At 43.6% G+C, this 26,842-nt stretch overlaps 1 protein-coding gene and 1 pseudogene across 1 annotated transcript; one reads left to right on the top strand and one right to left on the bottom strand.

Moving 5' to 3' along the window:
* Positions 1–4,680: 4,680 nt before the first annotated feature.
* Positions 4,681–7,508, bottom strand: LOC132764745 (arylacetamide deacetylase-like 3). The gene is made up of 2 exons (XM_060758794.2): positions 7,429–7,508; positions 4,681–5,455 (listed from the first exon to the last, which is right to left on the bottom strand). The coding sequence occupies exons 1-2, from the start codon at positions 7,506–7,508 to the stop codon at positions 4,681–4,683; spliced, it is 855 nt and encodes a 284-aa protein (XP_060614777.2).
* Positions 7,509–10,199: 2,691 nt separating this feature from the next.
* On the top strand, positions 10,200–13,478 carry LOC137097766 (tRNA methyltransferase 10 homolog C-like; annotated as a pseudogene).
* The last annotated feature ends 13,364 nt before the right edge of the window (positions 13,479–26,842 follow it).

Raw genomic sequence — 26,842 nt, 5'->3', positions numbered from 1 at the left:
TGCAGCTGAAGAAGAGGCCAGCCAGGTGCCTTCTCACACTGATAACGAAACCGTTAGAAGGAGTTCACGGATCGCTTCCAGGAGAAGCTAGGTCAGCGAAGGGTCATGGGACCAGTGTGAGACTAGACTGTTTGGTGTTTTGATGTTTAGAAAGCCTATTTAGGGGTTTCACAGACGCTGTAAACCTGTCAGTTCAACGCAGCTTGTTAGCCAACAGCTTCATGGGTTTTGTTCCTGCCTCGAAGTTCTAGGGCTTGAAGCCAGAGTTTCTCCGTGGGGTTTTTGACTGTGTTTTGACTTTTGCTCGAAGGCTTGTGTTTCCTGTTTCATGACTTTTGCTGAAAGGATTGTGCTTTGTTTTAACCTGAATATTTCTTGGAACTGTATTTTGCATTTAACCTGACCTTTGGGACTTTGTATCTACTTAATCACTTCCATTCTTTGGATCTTTTCCTCAATAAACTATAAATTCTACAGCTTTGGTCTGGTGGTGCTTGGGAGCAAGGTGAATCCTATTCTGAGTTGCAACAACCTCGTCCCTCTGCATCGCAGCTCGCCGCCAGGAAAGGAAGAGAAACCGCGAGATTTTGAAACTGTTTGTTAGGCTTTGCCAAAATTGCTTAATGGTTCTGGAGGGAGGGAGGGCACCTTCCATTAACGAAGCAAACGAAGCGATTCGGATTTCCTAATATTGCCAATCTTTTTTTCATTAAAATTTCGTAAATCATTTCAAAATTGAATCGCCAGCATCCCCTACATCCGAAACGAGTTTTGAACCTTTTTTTTTTTTGGATCACCAAAGTCTAATATACATATATGGCATGGGCCAACTTCGGTCCTCCATGTGTTTTGGACTTCAACTCCCACAATTCCAAACAGCCAGTAGGAAGTCTGAAATATCTGGAGGGCCAACATTATATTTTAAAATTATCTAATTATATAAATTTTCAGTGATTGGTTGGGGGGGGGGGGCAAAATTCTGTTTGCTTAACCCTGAAAATTACCTGGCACCATCCCTGCTTCCCAACTCTCTTTCCATTCCCAGTAAGTAAAAAAGGCAAGTAGAGGAGGAGGAGGGAGAAAAGGGGGGGGGGAGAGTCAGGACTGGAAGCAGAAGCGTCCTTCCTTCTTCCTTCTATCTTTGATTTCCACGTTCCTCTTTCGCATCTGGGCACTTCCTCCTGGGCACCTCTAGCTCTGAAGTGTTGCCTTTCCTTAACCTTTTAAGTCCCTGTTGTTAGTATTCTAGGTGTCTAGCACCACATCAGATGGGTAATAGTAGGAGACTGTGACCAGGGGAGCATTTGCACAGTTAAAACTTGTGTGGCAGCTGCGCTCGTACCTTGGGAAGTCTGACTTGGCCACGGTAGTCCACGCTCTGGTTACATCCCGTATAGACTACTACAATGCTCTCTACGTGGGGTTGCCTTTGAAGACGGTCCAGAAACTTCAACTAGTCCAATGAACGGCAGCCAGGTTGTTAACAGGAGCGGCGCTCAGGGAGCATACAACCCCCTTGTTGCGCCAGCTTCACTGGCTGCCAGTTTGCTACTGGGCCCAATTCAAAGTGCTGGCTTTGACCTATAAAGCCCTAAATGGTTCTGACCCAACTTACCTGTCTGAACGTATCTCCCCTTACGAACCATTGAGGATTTTAAGATCATCTGGGGAGGCCCTGCCTTGGTCACAAGCACGTTTGGCGGGGATGTTATGAACCCAAAGAGGTTCCTGTTCTTTGTGCAGAGTGTTCAAGGAATAGTAAGGTAGTTTACATCAATTAGACACTTTAGAGACCAAATTTGGTTTTGACACTATTCATGTAACATTTATTGAAAAACAATAATCACAGAATCATATCAGAATCTCATCAAGGAGAGCTCTCATGCGCACACACATTCATGCATACTCACGCACACACAGGCCTCCTCCGGCAAAGATTATCAGTCTTTTCCGAGGAGGTGCGCACGCTCCATTGCCATGGATCAGGAAGCGTGCATGCTCTTGGGGTCCCTTGCATTTAGAGACCAAAATCCATTTTTCTTCTTTTTTTTCTTTTTAATAATCAGGTTGTTTTGTTCCTTTCAAGTCCGTTCCAGTTAAGGACATCCTCATGACTTATGTGGTACCTTCTGCACACTCGATACTTGCTTGACCGCACACTTTATTGTTCATTGTCATTCAGTTATGCCTTGCTGCCTCCTTGCTTCGACTGCCAAGTTCATCCCACATCATGCCTTGCAAGAACTCCATGTTGGTTTTCCTTTTAGGCCTGTTTCTTCTCTTCTACATACATTCAGACATTCATTCCTTACAAAACAAAATGAGAAAATGGAACTAGAACAAGAAAAATTACTACAAATGCAAATGGATTACCAATTAAGATTCAGGAATATACAAGAGGAAACAAAAGAAGACATAAGACAAATTATAACTAAATTAATCGCTGTGTGTTTGGAATCTGAAGAAGATGAATTGGAACAAGAAATTGACCAAATTTACAGGATCTCATCATTCTATGCTAGGAAAAATAAGACGCCAAGGGATGTAATCATACAATTCTCTAAGAAAAGAATAAGGGATGAAGTATTATGAAAGAATGGTAAAAATCCCATCTAGTACAAAGGCAATAAGAAAAAGCATTTGATAATTTAAATTGGGACTTTTAAAAATTGTTGATACAAGAATTAGATATGGACATTTGTGCAGAAGTCATTGATACTATGTATGTGTTTAACTGTTAGAGTATATATTTGTGTTTGTAACAGTAGCTAAAACTAGAGTTATCTGGTTTGAATCCACAGTGAGCGTTGCCAAGGAGACCGGGCAGGCTAGCTCAGGAGAGTGAGAAGTGGGCGGAGTCAAGCAGGAAAAGTTATAGGCGTCTTTGGAAAAGGGCCAGAGTGTGAGAGAGTGTGGGGGCTTGAAAAGCCTGGGAGAGAGGCATGTGTGAGCAGCTGGAGGTTTTTCAGTCTAGGAGGGCTGAAGAGAGAAACCTGGCCAGTTTCTTTAGTCAAAAAAGACTAAAGGAAGCTTGTTAAGATCCCTAGTCAAGGAAGGACTAGAGATCAGAGATTTGATCAAGGAAAGATCAAATTGGAAGGCTATTCATAGTAGGAAACATTGTTCACTAAAGAGCTTCACCTCAGTAAAAGTTAGCCACAAGCTGTGTCATCTGGAAGACTGGACTGTATTACAAACCAAGTGATATTCAAAGTTCTATAAGTTATTTAACAGCCTGCAACCATACGCTTTGTACACAATAAACTTGTTATCTTTTGTTGAAGACCGTTTCATCTCAATTAATCTGCGTCTGTAGAGCCAGATCTCATCGGTGGTACATCAAATTCCTCACGTTGGTGGCAGTTATCTTAATTTACAAATAATTGGCCTCCCCTATAATATATTCTTATACACAATTGAGGCCTGAGATTAATTCCCTCCATAATCATCCACATCTGCACAATCTGCATCTTCTCAATTGGTGGCAGCGGTGGGAACAAAAGGTGCCTGAGGTAAAACACCTCCATTGTTAGGTCCTGCCGTTGCCACCCTCAGCAAATGCACATTCTTCTCAGCATTAAATTTAATAATGCAATAAACGCGATATACAACTCACAAAAAGCCAAACTGATGATAAATGGTCAAACAACAGAAGAATTTAATATAAACAAAGGAACATGACAGAGATGTCCCCTATCCCCATTAATATTCATAATGGCATTAGAACCGTTAATGAAAGAAAAGAGAAGACCAAACTATTAAAGGAGCAAAAATTGGCAAACATGAGTATAAAATACATGCCTTTGCAGATGATGTATTAGGAATTGTAGAAGACCCATGTAATAATTTACAGAATTGAATCCAAAAGATTTTTTTTTTCGGGAAGTGACAGGATTTAAGATGAACATGGTAAAAACAAGAAGGGGACTCAAGCATGGAGCAGCAGAGGGGGTCAGGAGAGGGTCTCATCGGCGGCGGCCTCGCCCTTGCGGCTCCACTGCTCTGTGTTCCCTCCTCGCCAGGCTGGGCACCCAGCCTGGCAAGGAAGGAGCACGGAGCAGCAGAGGGGCGAGGGGGAAGTCACCGCTGCCGCTGAGGCCCTCTTTGGCAGAAACCTCCTCCTCGCTGCTGCCTCCTCTGAGAGCCTAACTGGCCGCCTCCTTTCCCGCTGCCTCCTCCACCTCCTTGGGGTGACAGCACCTCGCCTTCACATCAGGAGGAGGAAGCACCGCCTCTGAACCTGGGCAAAACAAAGTATACTGCAAATGCTTACTCTGCGTAATGGTTGGGCCGCCCCTGTTGGGGAGCGCTCCTTTAACTGAAGAGGAAATGGAGGAAAAGGGGGGTGTTCGATAAGAGTTTTGGATGAGACAGAATGTCAGATAAGGGAAAGCTGCTGTGCTGCAGAAAAATCCTGCTGACCAAAAGGTCAGCAGTTCAAGCCTAGGTCAGTGTTAGTACCCGCTGTTTGCCCCAGCTCACCTGCTCACCTAGCAGGTTGAAAGCAGAAATTTTGCTAGTTTCCAACCGACCTCACAACCACCGAGGATGCCTGCCATAGATGCAGGAGAAACGTAAGGAGATAATGCTTCTAGAACATGGCCATACAGCCTGAAAAACCTGAGACAACCCAGTGATTCCGGCCATGAAAGCCTTCGATACTAAAATAAAACATGTGTTTTATATACTGTTAATGAAATTATATATATGCTGGCAATGGAGTTTCGTTCCTGGGTATTCCAGTGGCCAACGACCAAGGCCAAACAAATTTGCGTGGAATCCGTCCTTGATGTGATACCACGTCACTGGGACACCGTTGTCCTCTAGCCGTTTCTTGAACAAGAGCCCGTCATCTCGGAATATATCATATTCACAGGTTAAAAGGAAAGTCTTGGGGAGCTGGCGGATCACGTCATCTTCTGCTAAAAGTGGGGAAAACATGGGGTTGGTTGCTTCTTTTATGATTTCGTAAAGTTCTTGGTGAAAAGGAGGCCGGTCCATGGGCACGTAACCCCTGCCCTTAAATCTTTCTGGAATGTCATCGGGATTGACCCATTTCCTGTATTTCATCCACACATGTTCGGGTAGATGAGCATTCTTCATGACGCCCTCCACGTTGATCTCCTTCCCAGTCAGAAGCAGGGTAGCAAGCATCAAGGCATGTTTCTTGAACAGGAAAGGGACCGAATGGTTTTGCTGATAAGAAGGCAAATTTAAATCGACGGCCTGCAAACCCGGATAGATGAGGACCTGGCCTCCTAGCTTTGGGAGATCTTTCCTGCCTGCCAAATATTCAGAAACGGCTGCAGCAAATGTCCCTCCGCTACTTTGTCCATGGAGAACAATGCGATGTGGGTCCACTCCGTATTCCTCAGCATTTTTCAAAAAGTGCATAATAGCTGTGCAGCAATCCATGACTGGGATTGGGAACGGATGTTCTGGAGCCAAACGAAACCTGAAGCAGAAATGAGAAACGGTCTGAATCCGCAATCCACATGATAACGTTCTCTGAATTTTAGACACAGAATATCCTAAAAACATAAGATACTAGGCCTGGGCGGTTTCGTTTCGTTAATTTGTAATTAGTTAATAATTCGTTAATTTTTCCAATTACAAAATGATAACGAACCATTCTGGAGCAATCATTTAAGAAAACGAATTTTTAAACACGTTTTGTAAATGCTTCGTATTTCGTTATTGTATTCGTTTCATTATTGTTCTGAGGTCGTTTCGTTATTATTTCCGCATGTCTGGGCCAGTTTTATGGTTTAATTAGTGAAAAAAAATTATAATATCACACCAACAGTCAAGAACAGAGGGAGAGGGAAGCTTCAGAAGTTTTTGGAGGTTTTTTAGTGTATTTCCCGGTCGCGTCTGCCATTAACGAATCGATTCGTTATTGTTTCGGAAATCGATTCGTTAATTTTTTACCATTTACGAAATTTTGTAAATATCGAACTTTTTAAAAGGAAAAATTTGTAATTATTTTAAATGTCGAAACAAAAAAAAAACCCAAATACAAATCGATTTTAGAAACAAATGTTTGCGTTGTTACCCAGGCCTATAAGATACAATTCAAGTCCAGTGCCCTGTAGGGATGTGCACAGTGTTGTTTTTGTGTACAGTGTTCCTTCACTTATCCCGGGTGTTATGTTTATTTACAGTATTTCTATACCGCTTTTCTCACCCCGAGGGGGACTCATTAATATAGGAGTTACGAAGGTGGAGGCATAACATTTCATTCAACACTCCTATATTAAGGGTTAGAGAGCTAGAAAAGTCTGCTGCTGAGGCTGCTATAGAAGAGGCCGGAACATCTCCAGCAAGCTCTCCTGCTCCTGGCTTTGGGGCTCCTCATGAGGAAGACTGCAACCCCAGGCCTTTTCCAGCTGGGAAAAGGTGTTGACGGGTGGTGTTGACGGGAGCAAGAGCAGGGCCTCGCCGGATGATCTTAGATTACGAGGTGGGACGTAGGGGCAGATGCGTTTGGACAACTAAGCTGGGCCAGAACCGTATAGAGATTTATAGGTCAAGACCAGGACTTTGAATTGGGCTCGGAGATGGACCGACAGCCAGTGGAGCTGGCATAGCAGGGGGGTGGTATGCTCCCTGTATGCCGCCCCAGTTAGTAATCTGGCTGCCACCCATTGAACTAGCTGAAGTTTCCGAACCGTCTTCAAATGCAGCCCCACATAGGATTGATATTTTTTCAAAAAAAATAATGAGTGTCTTCAGGCTAAAATCACCTGGGATCATTTTCCTTCATACATTTTTATTCACCATGAATAACAGAGTACAGTCATGATATGAATTTTTCAACCACATGATTGACATTTTGGAAAGGAACGTTCTGCATCTCCCTTAACATTTTGAAACAAGGCATCCATTTGGGATGAGAGACACCCTCTTTCTTTGTTTGTTGGCTTCTCCAATAGGAAAATAGTTTATTGAGAAAGGAAATACCGAACTGGGACTGTGGCGCAGCTGGCTGGGAGTCAGTTGCATTAAGATCACTACTGACCAAGAGGTCAAGAGTTCGACACCAGCCTGGGTCGGAGTCAGCTTCTGACCATTTGTGCAGTTTGCTGTCAACCTGAAAGACAGTTGTATCTGTCAAGTAGGAAATATAGGTACCGCTTATGCGGGGAGGCTAATTTTACTAATTTACAACATCATAAAATCTCCAGCAAGCATGCAAAAGAATGAGGAAGTACATCTGTCCAATAGAGCATGTCACAAGTGGACGGTGAAGTCACAACTCCCCTGGTGACCAGAATACCCTCATGTAGCTGGAATGTTAAATAGCCTCTGTGTGTGGAAATTTAAATAGCCTCTGTGTCTTTCCAAGTTTCTTGGAAAGGGAATAGATTGAATAGTGTGGGAGAATGTCCATTCTGATAGAGCCAGAATGAGTATGAAGTCACTTACGCAACAGTCATAACGACAGAATCCGTTTCCTGGGCAATGTAGCGGCATGGTATGTCAGTTATCCCTGAAAAACACATCATGTTTCAAGAGAGATTATTACTGATGGGTTTCATGACTATGTACATAGAAACATCCTATATACTCTACCTGAACTCTGTTTCCAGGAGAACTTACCAATATTTCCCGCAACTCCACCACCTCCTGCAATGACAACCACTCCTCTTCTCTTCCCAGAAGGAGTTGTTTTGGGCCAATATACTCTGACCGGAACATCATCAAACACCAAGTCCTTGATCGTCAGCGTTCGTCTCGACTTGGGTACAAATCTTCTGTACAACCACCCAACTAATTTGAATGGATTGTGCAAGCCAGTTTTTTTAAAGAATGATTCCTGTTTACAGGAAAATATAAAGGAGAAATAAATGTCATGTGGACACAGGGCTTACGTACAGAAAGTGACAGCCTTAGGCCGAACCTAGAAGAGATCATGCCATGAACGTTTGATGGGACTGAGGCAAAGAGAAATGTAAACAATGGAAAATTACCAAGCCAGGAACAGGTTTAGACAAAAAGAGGGAGATGGAAAAATTTCTAGTCAAAGCCACAAGAGAAAGAGTTAGCTGAAAGAAGAGAAAGTTCAAAAGACCTGCAAGCCATCAATGGGGGGAAATGGTTGTGAATTGCTGTTGTCAATTGTTGACAAGGAGGCACCAGATGAGAACAATGGGAAAGAGAAGTGTGAGTGAAATAGTTTGTGTGTCTGTCCAGGCTTAAAACCTAAGACTATAAAACCCCCTGAGCTGCGTCCTCAGTGTGTGGCACTTGTCGACCCAACAGAGAGATCTGATCAAATAAATCTGTCATACCAGAACTTCTCACCTCTTAGGGTCTAATTGGACAGAGACCCTAGGGTTTTTGGGTTGCCTTTTTGGAAGGGACACAGCAGTGTGTGTCAGCACATTCACAAACCTGTTGCAGTGCTTGGGTGGCATCGTCCAGAAAGACTGAGACTGTGTCAGAACATAACTTCACCTTCTGTCTTGGCATGGCTACTCTCAGCTAGCCACCTGAATTCCTGGTCATTGCTGGTGCCCCATTCTAGCATCAGAAGAAGCGTCTACAACTGGGAAGAAGAGAGGGCCCATCTCCCTCCCTCCCTTCTTTGTTTCGTTGGTGCCTCTCCCAATGTCATATTGGGGCACTGTCGACTATCAGGTGTTTACATAGTGCTCTATGGACTTTTAGACACCTCTTTGAACAAGAACGAAGGCCAATTTGATCTGGATATGAAAACCTACCATGAACTGTATCTTGGAGAAGGACCATTTTTATTTATTTATTTATTTATTTATTTATTTATTAGATGCACTTATTGACCGCCATTCTCAGCCCTTACGGGCGACTCATGGCGGTGTACAGTACACACAAAAAGACAGTTACAGAGGCCAGTATCAACAACATATGACTATACAACAAATACAAACTACATAAAAATCCGCTTCGTCTCTTAGTAGAATCATAGCCAGTCTCATTTTCCTTATACCATTCCAGTTCTCATTACCGTAATGTTGTTGCTTAGCACTTAATTAAATGCCCTCTCGAACAGCCAGGTCTTAAAGCTTTTTCGAAAGGACATGAGGGAGGGCGCCTGTCTGATGTGTGCCGGGAGAGTGTTAGAGCAAGAACTCCTATTCCACAACAAACTGCAAATCGCAGGATCCTGATGAACCTAGACATGGTATCACGGTGCTCTCATGGTCTCAAAGAGCATACAAATATCTCTAGAAGTTTCCAACAAGCAAGTTTTGACTTTGGAAAGAAAGGTTCTCTCTGAAGAGAACTTAAGGAAATATCGTCCCATTTTCAGGTACAAATGGGTCTGGAGGTTGTATGACAAGCCACCTTATTTTAACCTTTTCTGGAGCTCATCCAAAACTGAGAACTAGAACCACATTTACAGGCTGAAAATCAGAACTGAAGATTTGAGACCATCCATCCCCGTGAGCTGAGTCAAAGCAACCCATCCCCTTCGGAAGGCCCTTGTCTTGGTGCGACACAGAGAAAGAAAGCATCTGTATGATGGTGCCACCAAAACATGTACACAAAGACACAGAGAAGTGCATTAAAATCCAGAGGACTTACCGCACGCACTCCAACTTTGGCTCCGATATACAAAATTCGTAGTGTTATGGGGTATTTGATTCCCGGGGGAATGTGCAGCCTTCTCTGATCACGATAAATGGCCCATGCAGCCCTCAAGAAGAGAGCAAGAAGGCTGGAATACAACACGAGCATCCCCAGAGTGGCAAGAAATGCCATCCCCTTGACATACAAGGATGAAAGGATTGTCCTTTCTCTTGGATGACTTCTGAGTTTCTGCATCCCATCGGTCTCACCATTTCATAGGGAATTAATTAATTATGAAATGCCATCTCCTGCCCAGACAGTCATTAATTGGTTAGGGAGTGGCTAATTATGTCAGATGCATGCCATCCACGCAGTTTATACCATGACACCCTTTTTCAAGGGAGACAATATTTGAATTACATTTTAGCTTAATCTAGCACAGCAGTTCTCAAACTGTGCTCCGCACAACCCCTGGGGCTCCGTGAAGCTTATTGAGGGGTTCATCGGTTCCCTTCCCTTCCTCCAAGCTTCCCCTCCTCTTTCCTAATCCTTTTTCAAGGGACACATCATGTGAACTGTGCTTTAGCTTAATATACGACGGTTGAATGCAAAGTAATGCCTCCACCTTCGTAACTCCTCAACAGATGGCAGTCCTGGTATGCGGCAGGTACTGGCTCGTTCTGTAGACTCTCCTCTATAGTTCCATTTTGGTGGGAAGCCTTAGCATTGAACAGTTGTGTTGTTAAAGTGCAAAGTGGGAAGGCAGAAAACTGAGAATAAAACACAGAAACTTGACGGACAATAAAAAAGAGGAGGCCTGGGCCTATCAGATGTTAAATTGTATTATGATGCCTGTGAGTTTACCTGGTGTAAAGAAGTATTAATGCCACCGAATGCCACCAAAAACTGTAAGGAACCTCCGTCAATGCTAATTAAACTGCCACCATAATGTATAGAGACGCTGGTATTAAAGTCTCTGTTAGTCTCTGTTTATGTTGTGAGGTAATTTTGGTAGAGTGGAATGCACCGAACGTAAAATCAATGGAGATGAGGCAGTTTTAACATAACAAAGAGAACAAGTTTATTGTTGAACAAAGCTTGTGGTTGCAATATAAAGATGTTCAGCTTGGCATATACTTGATGGTTACAATATGACTTGGTTGAGATACAATTCAGGCTTTTGATGTTACAACTTATAAACTCTTGCTCTGGTGAAGGTGTCTATTATTCAGTGTTCCCTGCTGTGAATATTCTCACTGTTTGATCTATACTGGATCAAATAATAGAACTCCAGTCTTCCACCGACTGGCAATCGTACAAAGCCTCTGTTAGTTCTTTTTAACCAAAGAAATCTAACAGAGTTTTACCCTTCAGCTCCCTAGCTGAAGAAATATTCACGAACACTAACTATCTCTACACTCCTTCACTCTTCAGAGTCTCTTCCCTGACTCTGCTACTCTCTCAGAGTCCCTATCTGACTCTGCTCTCTCTCAGGGTCTCTTCCTCCTGACTGAGTTACACTCTCAGAGTCCCTATTTGACTCTGCTACTCTCTCAGGGTCTCTTCCTCCTGACTGAGTTACTCTCTCAGAGTCCCTATTTGACTCTGCTACTCTCTCAGGGTCTCTTCCTCCTGACTGAAACTTAACTGTCACTTTCAAACCTTTTTCTCTCTAAGCTCCTCCCACCTCCTCTTCTGCCTTGTTTCCATGGCAACATATCTCTCACAGCTGGGCCGCTCCAGCCATAGGCAACCAATGTAAAACACAAATACAGTTTTAAACACATTATAATAAACACTTCTGTACACCTGGCTTAAAAAGAGAGAAAGTGTTAGTACTGGAGGGGTTCAACCTGAGAGTCGGGTGGCATGGGTACCTCTGGAACAAGAAGACAAAAATAGAAAAAAAAATTCAAACATCACTTTATAAGATCAACATTAATATTTAACTGAATGTTGTCCAAAGATCTGTCTTCCAGTTGGCTGTACAAAATAGAATGAAAAAGGAAATACTTTTAGTAACACCTGGCAAGATGATGACTTGCAGAACATTGGTTTTGTCTGCTTGGTTGAACACAAATACTGTGCCAAATACAACTGAGAAATTAGATTTGGATGGATGGAAAGATGTAATGCAAACTACTGTGCAAGAAGAAAGTAGTGAAGGAACATCAGAGAGTGAGGAAAACCCCCGTGCAGCAGCTACCAAGGAATGTTGTGACTCAGCGTCTGTCTCATGTACCTACTACTAGTAGTAGAAGGAAACGAGGTTTGGAAGAGGAAGACGCTCAGCAACAGCTGAAGCGTATTAGAGACTTGTTCCTAGAGCCTACAGATGAGGAGGATTTTGAGGGGTTTACTCGCGAGGAAATGGAGGTGGAGGATTACCGCGGTGTAAAGCGAGTAGCACGCAGCACGGATAGTGATGAGGAATCTGTTTCTAAACGCCTTAAAGATGTAGCTGATTGTGAGGAGTTTGACAGCGAAGAGGAAGAGCTGGATTGGACCAAGGTCCAGGAAGTGTTAGATGTGGTTAATGCTCCCACTTCTAGTGATGAGTTCCAGGGTTTTACTGACACTTGGGTTTCAGATACTACTTTGCAGGAAGCAGTCCGAAGTACAGAATGGCAGCAATGGAGAAGTCGTGATTCACCTGTGGAAATGGATGCACCTGGAAGTGACTCCAGCGACTCGGATGAGATTTAAGGAGCAGTTTGGGAGCAGTCTAGTTGCAGAGTTCAAAGTGTCGTGTTACCGTGTGCCTTGTGTTTAACTCTTGCCCTGAGCTCCTGCTTACAGCTTCGTGGATTCCTGATTGTGTGGACGACCTTGCCGGAACTGGATTCGTGAGTCTTATCTCCTGTCCTGACACTCGGACTGCCTGACCACTCTACACTCCTGCTTATTCCTTGGTGACTTCGTTGGACCGCTCTTCATGCGGATTGCTGTTTGCTGTTTTGTTTGGATTTGGAATGGACTGAGTTTTTGCCGCTGACTTCAAGCCTTACTGCCTGTGTTATTGCTGCTTTCCTTTTCCCAGCGAGGACTGACTGGGACTTGGTTTATTTACATTCTTGCTGGCTGCAAGCCCTTTTGTGTTTACCGCTCTGCTTTTAAGAGCCCTTTTTCTTATGTTAATTGACATCAAAGACCTTTGTTTAACTCCTTAACTGCTGTCTTGCCTTGCTGGTCCGCCTGGGTCTTGACAAGGAACTTATTGAAATGTGGAGGCTTTCAGGTAAAGCCATTCCAGAAAATATCAGTGAACGGGATTTAAAGATCCTAATAGAATCTCCAACTAAAACTTCCAAAAGGGAATATTTACAATTCTTGGCTAAAAAAGAAATTCTGAAGAAAGTCCAGAAAGAAAAGAAGGAGAGAAAAAAATTATTTATTTATTTATTTGCTTGCATACCGCAGTTTCTCAGCCCGTAGGCGACTCAACGCGCTTCACAACAAGAGCAAAAGACAATCCAACAACATACAATATTAAAACCATTAACAATATAAAATACAAACTAATGACATCTCAATAACAACACATTAACGTCTCGTAACTAAAATCGTGATCCAATTCGTCATCCATAATTCCGTTTCCTATATTCATCGTGTTCATTGCACTATTTATCCAAACGCCTGTTCAAACAGCCACGTTTTTAGGCAGAAAAAAGGCAGAAAGGGGAGAATTAAATCCACCAGCTCAGAAAGATAGTGATGGTGAGCTAGAAAATACATTTCTCTTGAAGTTTTGGTCCAGATCAGAAGATGCTCTCTACAACTGGAGAGCTGCACAGGCTATGATCTTTGGTCAGCCTTTGGTGTTCGACATGGATTATGAAAACTATATGTCACGTAGAGAAATGGAAAATGCAGTAAAACAGATGTTGGAATCTGAAGGCATGAATCGTAGGGCTCTGGACTAGGCTTGGGTAACCACGGAAAAATTTGGTTCTAAACTCGTTTCGTTTTTAGGGGGGCCCTTGTGTTTCGTTTTTTTAAAAGAATTCCGAAATTTTCCTTTTAAAAAGTTCGAAATATACGAAATTTCGTAAAATTACGAATCGATTTGTTAATGGCGGACGCGACTGCGCAATATGCTAAAAAACCCTCCAAATGGGACAGGGGGAACTTCTGAAGCTTCACTCTCCCTCTGTTGTTGACTGTTGGTGTGATAATTTATTTTTTTTATTACTGATAAAACAAACAACAACTATAAAACTTGCACCAGACATTCGGAAATAATTATGAAACAATTACGAATTTCGAAACAAATTTTGAACCAATTACGAAACAATACGAAATAAATTGGAAAAATTGTTTCGATTTTTAATTACTCCTCACAGTAGTCCTGCATGGCTCAATATTGGATCGTAAGCTAATTTAAATACGAATTAATAACGAATTATGAAATTAACCAACAAAACCGCCCAAGCCTAGTATCTACATAAAAGGAACGAAATGTGACTATGAGAATTTGAAAATTACTATGTTAAAAATGATTATTTTGTGGAAATATTAAAGCATTTTACACATTAAGAGGGTACTCACATGATACTCTGCTATATGTTAAGTTCTGGCTGTGAGTATGGGAAAGATCTGTGGGTTCCCTCTATTTAAAGGGAAAAGAACTACTTCAGGTGAAAAGGGGAAGCTCAGTTAGAGCCATAGGAGCAAGGGTTGTGAACAGCAACCACCAGATGGCACTGTGGGTGCTCTCCATGTATTTAAGTAGGGATGTAGTATAATTGAAGTCCAGAGATTATGTGTAACAATTGTACAAATTTAGTTCATTCAGACCATGTGGGTATTCTGTCCTTAATCTAAAAATCCAGTATGCTTCTCTCCGTAGAAGTTTATTGTGGAAATCAATTTGATGGGAATGAGTAACCACTTCAAGGATATGGAACTTAAAGGATTCTGGGCTATGGTGTAAATCATCAAAGTGTTTGTAGAGTATAGACTCCCTGGAATGATTTCTGATTTTACTCCTGTGTTCAATTATCCTTGATCTTATCTCTCTGCGAGTTTGACCCACATAGGAAAGATTACAACTACAAATGAGTAAATAAACTAATCCCTTCGAGGTGCAGGTCGCAAAATGGGAAAATTTGAACTCAAATGATAGGTGTGGATGTATGAGAATTTTCGTTTCCACCAGTAGCGAACATACTGAACAGTGCCCACAACGGTAATTGCCAACCAAATTGGACCTGGGGGTCCGAGTTCTGTGGGTTACATCTGAGTGTACTAATATATCACCAATATTTTGAGTCCTTTTGTGTGCTATCAATGGGGGTCTCTCACATCCCGGGATGTCTCTTATAAGATTCCAGTATTTTCTGGCCAAATTAGACATGTTTGTAATAGGGTTGGGTAACCACAGAAAAATTTGGTTCTAAATTTGTTTTGTTTTTAGGGGGCCCTTGCGTTTCATTTTTTTAAATAATTCCGAAATTTTCTTTTTAAAAATTTCGAAATATACGAAATTTCGTATAATTACGAATTGATTCGTTAATGGCGGACGCAATTGCGCAATATGCTAAAAAAACCTCCAAATGGGACAGGGGGAACTTCTGAAGCTTCCCTCTCCCTCTGTTGTTGACTGTTGGTGTGATAAAACAAACAACAACTATAAAACTATAACTAACCACTATAAAACAATCTAACCACTCCTGAGAGATAGCCAGCTTCAGGTTAATAATAAGAATAAGAACAACAACAACAACAACATCAACAACAACAACAACAACAACAATAATAGCAGTCCGCTTACATCTGGAGAACACTGTGAACCAACAGAAAGATGGCAAAATTTGAACACGGTGGAGTTTGGGGAAGACCATGACATTTGGGAGTTGCTTGTGGGGGGGGGGGGTGCGACGGGCCCTTCGCTCTTTCACCCCACGTAGGACAGAAGGGGAAAGAAGGGAGGGAAAGACAGAAGATAAGGGGAAGAAGGAAATGGAAGGAAGGAAGGAAGGAAGGAAGGGGAAGGGTAGGAGGGAGGAGAAACAGAAGGGGAAGAAGGGAAGGAAGGAAAGAACGGACAGAAGATAACAAAGAAGGAAAGGAAGGACAGAAGATAAGGTGAAGAAGGGAAGAATGGAAAGGAAAGGTAGGACAGAAAGGGAAAGAAGGGAAGGAAAGGGAAGGGAAAAAGGGAAGGGAGGGAGGAAGGAAACAAAGAACAGAAGATAAAGTAAAGGAAGGAAGGAAGGAAGGAAGTAAGGAAGGAAGGAAGGAAGGAAAGAAAGAGGAGGGGAGGGGAGGGGAGAAAAACAGAAGATAAGGGAAGGAAGGATCAGAGCACTGTGGCTGCCCCATGAGCTACGGGGAAGCGGGGGGTGGGGTGAAAAAGCCGCCCCTGGCCAGGAAGGCGGCGGGGCTCAGGAAGAGAGGCGTGCTGCATCGGAAGGCCGGGCAGGGCTTAGTGCAGGGCCTCTGGGAGACCTCTTGGGGGGAACGGAGGGAGGGAGGACGCGCAGGCCCAAAACGGCTGTGTGGTGAGGGCCAAATCTCTGGCGACGGAGGGGTCAGAAGCAGGAGTCCCCTCTGCCTGCAACTCCTCCTGGGAAAGGCGGGGAGGCCTCTCCCAGGTGCAGTTGCTATGGCAGGCTCAGCACCAGCAGCACGGTGACGGAGTGGAGAAGGCGCCTCCTGCTTCCTCCTCATCTTGGAAAGAAGTGACAAGTGGAGTGCCGCAGGGTTCCGTCCTGGGCCCAGTCCTGTTCAACATCTTTATTAATGACTTAGATGAAGGGCTAGAAGGCATGATCATCAAGTTTGCAGACGACACCAAATTGGGAGGTATAGCCAATAGTCCAGAGGACAGGAGCAGGATTCAAAACGATCTTGACAGATTAGAGAGATGAATGGCCAAAACTAACAAAATGAAGTTCAACAGGGACAAATGCAAGATACTCCACTTTGGCAGAAAAAATGAAATGCAAAGATACAGAATGGGGGACAATGCCTGGCTTGAGAGCAGTACGTGTGAAAAAGATCTTGGAGTCCTCGTGGACAACAAGTTAAACATGAGCCAACAATGTGATGTGGCGGCAAAAAAAGCCAATGGGATTTTGGCCTGCATCAAGAGGAGCATAGTGTCTAGATCTAAGGAAGTAATGCTACCCCTCTATTCTGCTTTGGTTAGACCACATCTGGAATATTGTGTCCAATTCTGGGCACCACAATTCAAGAGAGATATTGACAAGCTGGAATGTGTCCAGAGGAGGGCGACTAAAATGATCAAGGGTCTGGAGAACAAGCCCTATGAGGAGCGGCTTAGGGAACTGGGCATGTTTAGCCTGAAGAAGAGAAGGCTGAGAGGAGATATGATAGCCACGTATATGTGAGAGGAAGCCACAGGGAGGAGGGAGCAAGCTTGTTTTCTGCTTCCTTGGAGACTAGGACGCGGAACAATGGCTTCAAACTACAAGAGAGGAGATTCCATCTGAACATTAGGAAGAACTTCCTGACTGTGAGAGCCGTTCAGCAGTGGAACTCTTGCCCCTGAGTGTGGTGGAGGCTCCTTCTTTGGAAGCTTTTAAGCAGAGGCTGGATGGCCATCTGTCAGGGGTGATTTGAATGCAATATCCCTGCTTCTTGGCAGAATGGGGTTGGACTGGATGGCCCAGGAGGTCTCTTCCAACTCTTTGATTCTATGATTCTATGAAGGGGAAGGGTAGGAGGGAGGAGAAACAGAAGGGGAAGAAGGGAAGGAAGGAAAGAACGGGCAGAAGATAACAAAGAAGGAAAGGAAGGACAGAAGATAAGGTGAAGAAGGGAAGAATGGAAAGGAAAGGTAGGACAGAAAGGGAAAGAAGGGGAGGAAAGGGAAGGGAAAAAGGGAAGGGAGGGAGGAAGGAAACAAAGAACAGAAGATAAAGTAAAGGAAGGAAGGAAGGAAAGAAAGAGGCGGGGAGGGGAGAAAAACAGAAGATAAGGGAAGGAAGGATCAGAGCACTGTGGCTGCCCCATGAGCTACGGGGAAGCGGGGGGGGGGGGGGGGTGAAAAAGCCGCGCCTGGCCAGGAAGGCGGCGGGGCTCGGGAAGAGAGGCGTGCTGCATCGGAAGGCCGGGCGGGGCTTGGTGTAGGGCCTCTGGGAGACCTCTTGGGGGGAACGGAGGGAGGGAGGGAGGATGCGCGGGGCCAAAACGGCTGTGTGGTGAGGGCCAAATCTCTGGCAACGGAGGGGTCAGAAGAAGGACAAACTGACGTATCTACTATCAAAAAAGAAGGGCATACCGATGGCCGAAACAGACTGGAAGCATGTAACAACATACTTAATAAAAGAAAAGAACATGAAAATAATTATTTAAAGGCACAAGACTGAGAAAAGTTAACTAGGGGAGAGCAAGATACAAAAGAAAGAGAAAGAAGAAAAAAGAAAAGAAGAAGGAAAAGGATCAGAAACCTCCAAAGATACCAGGAAGTCAACGCAACATCCACAACAACCACAACCCCCCACTATCCCTCACTACTCATTTCAAAATTTCTTTTCTCACACCCACCACACAACAGGAAATCAGTGCCTCATAAGACGACGAGACCCAAAACAGCAGGAAACTAAAGTGGCTGAAAGACAAACTGAATACCACTTACTATATCTATATCTTTATCTTTATCCCCTCTTTTCCCCCCTTTTCTCTCCCCCGCTCTCTCTTCCTCACCATCGCCTAGTACAGTGAGAAACTTTTACAAGCCCAAAAGTTTCAAACACTATCTATCTGTATACCTGTATATTTTAAGAAAAGCAATAAAGATTCCGGCCCAAAATACCTTTCCGACCGCATCTTGGCCTACGAGCCCACGAGGACCTTGAGATCGTCTGGGGAGGCCCTTCTCTCGGTCCCGCCTGCGTCACAGGCGCGGCTGGCGGGGACGAGGGAGAGGGCCTTCTCGGTGGTGGCCCCCCGGCTGTGGAACACTCTCCCTGCTCACATCAGACAGGCGCCCTCCCTCATGTCCTTTCGGAGAAGCCTTAAGACATGGCTGTTCGAGAGGGCATTTAATTAAGTGCTAACAGCAAGACAATATGGTAATGAGAACTGGAATGGAACAAGGAATATGAGATTGGCTATGATTCCACTAAGAGACGAAGCGGATTTTTAGTGTAGTTTGTAATTTGTGTATTGTTTATATGTTGTTGAAATGGATTTTGTAACTGTCTTTTATGTGTACTGTACACCGCCACGAGTCGCCCTTATGGGCTGAGAATGGCGGTTAATAAGTGCATTAAATAAATAAATAATAAATAATAAATAAGATTATTTTATAAAAAAAGAAGAAGCAGGAGTCCTCTCTGCCTGCAACTCCTCCTGGGAAAGGCGAGGAGGCCTCTCCCAGGCGCAGTTGCTATGGCAGGCTCAGCACCAGCAGCACGGTGACGGAGTGCAGAAGGCGCCTCCTGCTTCTGCTTCCTCGCTCGAAGAGGCCCCTCTGTCTCCGTCGGTCAGACTGGTGTTTCAGATTTTAAACTTTGGTGGAGCTGTGGCTGGCTCCGGGAGGCCCAGCAGCCATTGCCGCCACAAGTTCTGCCGCGAGACGATGGAGGAGCTCTCTTACATGCACGTGCGCTCCCCCCACAGCTGCACGCATGCGCTGTAATGGCTTCTCCTTTTATTAAGAATTTCTAAGTTGTTTTCAGTTTATTATTATTATTATTATTATTGATGGTCACACCTTGTATGGTGAGGAGTTTTGTTGCCAAATTTGGTGGATATTGGCCCAGCAGTTCTTTTGTTTTTAAGCCACTCATTACGACATGAGCATTTATATATATATAGTAGGGCTGGGCGGTTTCGTTTCGTAATTTCGTAATTCGTTAAAAATTCGTTATTTTTTTTGATAACGAAGCGATAATGAACCATTCAGGAGCAACTAAAAAACGAAACGAATGTTTAAATTCGTTTCGTAATTGTTTCGAACTCGTTTTGTATTCGTTTCGTTATCGTTTTGAAATCGTTTCGTTATTATTTCCGCATGTCTGGGGCAAGTTTTATAGTTGTTGTTTGTTTAATCAGTGAAAAAAAATTATAAATATCACACCAACAGTCAACAACAGAGGGAGAGGGAAGCTTCAGAAGTTCCCCCTGTCCCATTTGGAGGTTTTTTAGCGTATTGCGCGGTCGCGTCCGCCATTAACGAATCGATTCATAATTGTTTCGTATTGTTTTGTAATTTACAAAATTTCGTAAATATCAAACTTTTTAAAAGAAAAATTTTGGAATTCTTTTAAAAATCGAAACGCAAAACCCCCCAAAAAACGAATCGATTTTAGAAACAAATTTTTCCGTGGTTGCCCAGCCGTAATATATAGATTTAAACAAAGACTGCTACAGACAGCTATTTTGGGTCCTTCAGCCCTTTTGGCTAATGAGCAGCCATACAGTGTGGGAAATGTAGTTTAACAGCAGGGCCTTTTGCAATCTCTGCTATTAGGGCCTGGCCTTCACAAACTACAGTTTTTTTTGTTTTTGTTTTTTTAATTTTTATTTTCATTTTAATAAAAAAATACAGTGAAAAAGGGAGAACAATGTGTTTTTAAAGATAAGCAGGAAAGAATAGTCTAAAGTAGACTAAAGTAGAAAAAACAAAAACAAAAAAGGAGGGTAACGAGAGGAAGGGAGGGGGGAAAGAAGATGTGGGGGGTCAGGGGAAAGAGGGGGAGTTGTTGGCTTCAGGTTCGGGTCACAGGGAGTAAATCCATTTATCCAGTTACTTTTTCTTTAATGTCTTTAGTTCCAGGCTCATCGCTGAGCCTGGAACCCCAGGTTTCGGCGGTGACCAGGGGAGCATTCGCACAGTTAAAACTCGTGCGCCAACTGCGCCCGTACCTTGGGAAGTCTGATTTGGCCACGGTAGTCCACGCTCTGGTTACATCCCATTTAGACTACTGCAACGCTTTCTACGTGGGGTTGCCTTTGAAGACGGCCCGGAAGCTCCAATTAGTCCAATGTTCGGCAGCCATGATACTAACAGGAGCGGAGCGCAGGGAGCATACAACTCCTCTGCTGCACCAGCTCCACTGGCTGCCGATTTGCTACCGGGCTCAATTCAAAGTGCTGGCGTTGGCCTTTAAAGCCCTAAACGGTTCTGGCCCAAGCTACCTATCCAAACGTATCTCGGCCTATCAGCCCACCAGGACCCTAAGAACTTCTGGGGAGGCCCTGCTCTCTATCCTGCCTGCTTCACAGGTGCGGCTGGCGGGGACGAGAGACAGGGCCTTTTCTGTGGTGGCCCCTCGGCTATGGAACGCCCTTCCCATGGAGGTAAGATCAGCCCCCTCGCTGATGGTGTTCCGTAGAAGATTAAAAACCTGGATGTTCGAACAGGCATTTGGTTAATTCGGTGCAATGAATGTAATGATTAAAGGATTGGTAATATGGATGACGAAACTGGATCACGATTTTAGTCAGGAGATGCATTGGATTATTATTGATGTGCGAATATTGTGTATTATGCTTTTATGGTTTTAAATTTGTATACTGTTGATTGTTGTATTTTGTTGTAAACCGCGTTGAGTCGCCGGCGAGGCTGAGAAACAGCGGTATACAACTATAGCAAATAAATAAATAAATAAATAAATAGTTGAAGATTTTGTTTATCCAGTCTTCAATTTGTGGAGAGCTTTTTTCTTTCCATTTTTGTGCAATTGTTGTTCTTGCTGCGGCTGTTATGTAAAAGAAGATCCTCTCTTCATTTTCGGTTAAGTTCAGGTCTATTATATTTAGAAGGTAAAACTCCGGTTTCATTTCGAATTTCACACTGATGATTTTTTTGGGTGTATTTATTAGGGCTGGGCGGTTTCGTTTCGTTAATTCGTGATTCGTTAAAAATTCGTTATTTTTTTTATAACGAAGCAATAACGAACCATTCAGGAGCAACTTAAAAATGAAACGAATTTTTAAATTCGTTTCGTAAATGCTTCGGATTCGTTATGTATTCGTTTCGTTATCGGTTTGAGGTCGTTTCGTTATTATTTCCGCATGTCTGGGGCAAGTTTTTTAGTTGTTTTTTGTTTAATTAGTGAAAAAAAATTATAATATCACACCAACAGTCAACAACAGAGGGAGAGGGAAGCTACAGAAGTTCCCCTGTCCCATTTGGAGGTTTTTTAGCTTATTGCGCGGTCGTGTCCGCCATTAACGAATCAATTTGTTATTGTTTCGTATTTGTTTCGTTAATGTTTCATAATTTTTTTTACATTTACGAAATTTTGTAAATATCGAACTTTTTAAAAGAAAAAATTCGGAATTCTCTTAAATATCGAAACGCAAAACCCCCCCCCCAAAAAGAATCGATTTTAGAAACAAATTTTTCCGTTGTTACCCAGGCCTAGTATTTATGTATTGTTGACCAATATTTCTTAATTATTTTGCACCCCCACCACATATGGAAGTGGGTGCCTAGCTCCTTTTCACATCTCCAACATCTATTGCTGTAATTTTTGTTGAACTTAGATAGGCGTGAGGGTGTCCAGTACCATCTAAAATAAATCTTATACCAACCCTCAACTATATTTGATGCTTTTGTGAATTTTAGTTTCTTTTTCCACACAGTTTCCCAGTCCTTCAATAATATTGAGTGACCTATGTCGAAAGCCCAATTCGTCATATTTTCTTTCACTCTATCCTTTTCCAAGTCCCACTCCAGCAGAGTTTGATAGAGCAGTTTTATTAATTTCTGATCTCTCTTCATTACTCTGTCCCACTTTGATTCCTTGGATGCGAAGCCCACTTTTCGATCTTCTTTAAAACATTCCTTAGTTCCTACAGTTAAAGATGGCTGTGATTAGCCATGCCCACCTAGCATTGCCATCAGAAAGCATGAGATTTTAAAAGTTCTTAGGCTTTACAAAAGTTGCTTAATGGTTGTGAAAATTAAAATAACCCTGGGAGACACCCAAACATTATAGAATATTTCAGAAAAAAAGGTAAATGATTCAAATTCGGATTCCTGCCCCCCCCCCCTTCCTGCATGGTTCAAAACTGCATCGGAAGTCCAAATTCGTATGTTTTCTTACGACTTTCAGGCTTTTCCGAACCAAACTATCCAACTCCTAGTAGTAACCTAGCATTAAAGACATTTCCAAGATTTCCTTGTGAATTAATCACAAGGAATCATCATGTTCTGCAATCATCATGCCTTCAGTAACTGGGGTGTCATGATAACCTTTTTGCTTTCTAATCCACATGTAAATATATGGCCTAATCTTCTCTGGATGCAATTATGTTATTACAAATCTGATTTACATGACAAAAGGTTGCTTGGTCAAAGATCCAGGAAGCTGCCAGTTGACTTCATAAAAATTGTAATGAGTTTGTCTCGGGTTATTTGCAGCTTGTAAATGTGTTCAAGGAGCATTTTGGGTGGGTGTTGCTGTATGCTTAACTGTTCCAAATCAAATATATGCATATACAAATGAATGTTGTTGATTCCTCCGAGAGAGTCACAGGGAGGCCTCCCAGCTGCCTACTCTTTTCCTGAGATTAGGTTACGATGGGTGTTGATGTAGTGATTTCAGCTATGACCACAGTTAAGAAGTCAGTGCTTGGTGAGCATCTGCTAAACCACACCAACCAGGACAGGGAAACAAGCTCCCCAGGTTGAAGGCAAAACGATTCAGCCAAAAAGGTTGCAAGCACAAGCAATACGCTTCAAAAGGTACAAGCATAAATTCATAGAAAAATACAAGACATCTTATACAGTTCTGACAGTGACTCAGACTTCCTGCTCCCTCCCCTGATGGGCTGAAATAGAAGCAAGCTAGGTGTTGTATGTCAGCCTGATGCTCAGCCTGGACAGCCTGTGATTGTGTCTGATGTGAATGATGTTCATAATGATGTTCATATTGATGTGGATGAGGGCCCTGGGGATGAGGGAGTTATCGCATATCTGTTCACGAACCCACGCAATCTCTTCGATCATCTGGAGAGGCCCTGCTCTTGCTCCCGCCCCCTTCACAAGCGTGACTGGTGGGGATGAGGGAGAGGGCCTCATGAAAGAGAGTGATTGTATTAGCCCTCAGGCTTGTGTTTCTGAGGTACCCTTTAAATTTAGTTCTTTTTTTAATAACAAAGTAACACAGTTTATTTATAACTTCTGGCTCCAACACTTGTGGTTACATTTATGTCCTGTTGCAATCTTGAGGCTTACAGTCAGTATCATTTACTTGGTTAACTTTTCTGAATAAACTATCAATGTTTCATATTCACAAACATGTTACTTGCTTTACACACTCTTGGTTAGTTCTTTAAAACATACGCTGCCACCATGAAGTTCTTGATTTCTGCTTAAAGCTGCTTTTAAACCTTTAAGCACAGAGGCACACTTGAGTCAGATGTGATGAACAATAAACAATAAGATTTATTTACAAGAACAGGAACAATGCAGGTATTAAAGCTTGGCTATTACAGAGATTTGTCTAGAAAGCATGTGGTCACATAAATAGTTCTATGTATTGTCGAAGGCTTTCATGGCTGGAATCACTAGGTTCTTGTGGGTTTTTTCGGGTTATAGGGCCATGTTCTAGAGGCATTTCTCCTGACGTTTCGCCTGCATATATGGCAAGCATCCTCAGAGGTAGTGAGGTCTATACAGAGTTGTTAGAAGGAAAAAGAGCCCAACATTGTTTGAAGAGAGGACACAACTTGTAGTACCTCAGAAGTATCGTGCTAAGATATTTAAGTTGGCTCACGATGTACCTTTTAGCGGCCATTTAGGCATTAAAAAGACAAAGGAGAAAATACAAGCCTGTTTCTTTTGGCCAAACATGGGTCGGGACGTCACCACTTACTGCAAGACATGTGAGACGTGTCAGTTAGTGGGGAAAGCAAAGGATAAGACAAAGGGGCTTTTACAATCCATCCCTATTGTCACCACACCAAAATCAGGAAGGTATTGAAGACAACAGTTTACAGTAGTTTATAAACTAGTAAAGAAATTCATGAGGTGTTGGAGATGGATTTTCAATGTTGGGTATTGCAGTAGCCAATTGTTTTTGTTAGCCGTTATTCCATGGAATTGAGATGGAAACCCCCCCTGCTCCAATTATGCATTAACAATCAACACAAACCAATCAGTCAACCCATCCCTGGCCAATTTAATAAGCCAAGACGGGCAAGGGTCTAAAGCGGACATGGTCACCCTCACAGCACCAAGGACTTCCTCCACGGTCTCAGGAAGAACAAGCCTAAAAGAATCCCACAAAATTGGACAAGCAAATGCCTCAGTCACCTCCCCTGGCACTGTGATAAAATTGGAGTCCACCTCAAGGCGTATCTGAGCAACTTTGCCTGCAAAATGGTGTGCAAACTCGCAACACTGAGTTGTTGGGTCATCAAAGGTCTCCTCCACCACAGGCGGGTGAAGGAGCTCCCCGACAACCCGAAACAGCTCCAATGATCTATTGGATACAGACACTATAAAGTACACTTTCATGACTGCCCACTATACGGGAAGTCATGAAAGACTCCCTGGCTACCCGCATAGCCACGGTATAAGCCCTAAGAGAGGCTTTAGCCTGTGCTTGGTCAGATGCGTCTTGAGATTTCCTCCATATGCACTCTAGCCCCCTTCTCGTGCATTTCATCACAGCCAGCTCCTCGGTGAACCTCAGGAGCAATCATGTCTATTGCCGTAGTCATCTCACTGTTATAGTGATCAACCAAGGTGTCAACAGAATCGCCAGGTTCCATGGCAGGAAGAGCCCCAAGATTCTTCAGGAATCCATCCGGATCTATCAGTCTCCTGGGGCGGACCATCTTAATTGATCCTCCACCCCTGGGAAGGTTAGAGGTCACAAATAGCCTAAAACTGATCAGATGATGGTCAGACCATGACAATGGAAGGATGTTTTGTTCTTCCACTCTGACTGTTCCACTGTCCGCTACAAAAACTAGGTCGAGTGTATGTCCAGCCTGATGGGTGAGTCCAGATATAATTTGTGAGAGCCCCATGGTCATCATGGCGGCCATGAAGTCCCAAGCTGCTCCTGTTAAAGAGGTCTCAGCGTGGATGTTAAAGTCTCCCAGCACAATCAAGTGCTGGGAGACCAGGGCCGAATTAGAGACCAAATCTGCTAGCTCAGGCAGGGAGACTGCTGAGTCGCGGGGTGGGCGGTACACCAGCAGAAACCCCAAGCGATCACGGTTCCCCACCCTCAGGTGAATACACTCGAACCCAGATGATTGCGGAACAGTGCATCTGACCACAGTGATGGACTGCCGAAAGACTATTGCGACCCCTCCTCCCCGCCCCCCAGACCTAGCCTGCTGGTGTGCCCCGAAACCAGGAGGGCACAGTTGGGTGAGATTTACCCCACCCAGCTTATCCAGCCAGGTCTCAGTGATGCAGGCCAGGTCAGCCCTCTCATCCATGATCAAATTCTGGATGGCAGCAGTCTTACTATTGATGGACCTGGCATTTACCAGCAGGACCTTAAGTCCGGAGGGACTGCCATGGAGTCTACCACAACCTACCTTCTCCAGGGTCACAAGAACTCTATTGCGCTTCTCCCTGGCAAATTTGTGACCTGCGAATCTCCTCCCCCACACAACCTGAATGTTGTCCACCTCTTCCAGAACCCCTCCCTCTCCCTGGGAGTTAGCCTCCTTGGCTAGTCAGCTCTCGACAGGATGGGGGCTTGATCGTGGGCTACTCTGGGAGTCGTCAGCAGATGTTTCTGATGTCATCATAGAAAGGGAATTATCAAGGGAACTGAGGAGGGGAATTGGGGAGGGGCAGCTGATATGGATGGAGTTTCGAACTGAAACAGTCCAGAAGGGAGGGGGGTCCTAACTGGGGAACCATTTGTGGATTTACCATTGGAACCAGATGGTACATGGTGAGATGGTTCCAACCTGTTGACAAGGGGGCGAACATAGGGATCCACAAGTACCTTCCTGATGGTAATACCACACTTTTTTAAGTGAGATCAAATCGCTAAAAGCTCACCAGGCCATAAGTTGTCTTCAGGTGTTATTAAAAGACAAGCAGAGTGATCATATGACTGATAGTCTCTACGTAATCAAGTTACGGCCTTCACTCCGACATCTGATGGTCTCTTTGATAAAAGTTCTGCCAGAGAGTTACAGACTGCCCTCTTTGAGGTCCATCTACCTCTATTGATCATCAAATCAGAGATTTCCACCGTGATCTTATCCGTTCTCAAAAGCTGTTGTTCTTGGCCACAAGCTATGATGGAGTCAACAATAGTCAGTCCCTCAAACCCCTCCAGTATGTTCAGCTGCCAATCAGTTTCTCTCTGTTTGCTGTGTGCCA

The sequence above is a fragment of the Anolis sagrei genome, chromosome 13, assembly GCF_037176765.1.
Source record: "Anolis sagrei isolate rAnoSag1 chromosome 13, rAnoSag1.mat, whole genome shotgun sequence".
NCBI lineage: Eukaryota > Metazoa > Chordata > Lepidosauria > Squamata > Dactyloidae > Anolis > Anolis sagrei.
This window is presented reverse-complemented; position numbering and strand designations above follow the sequence as displayed.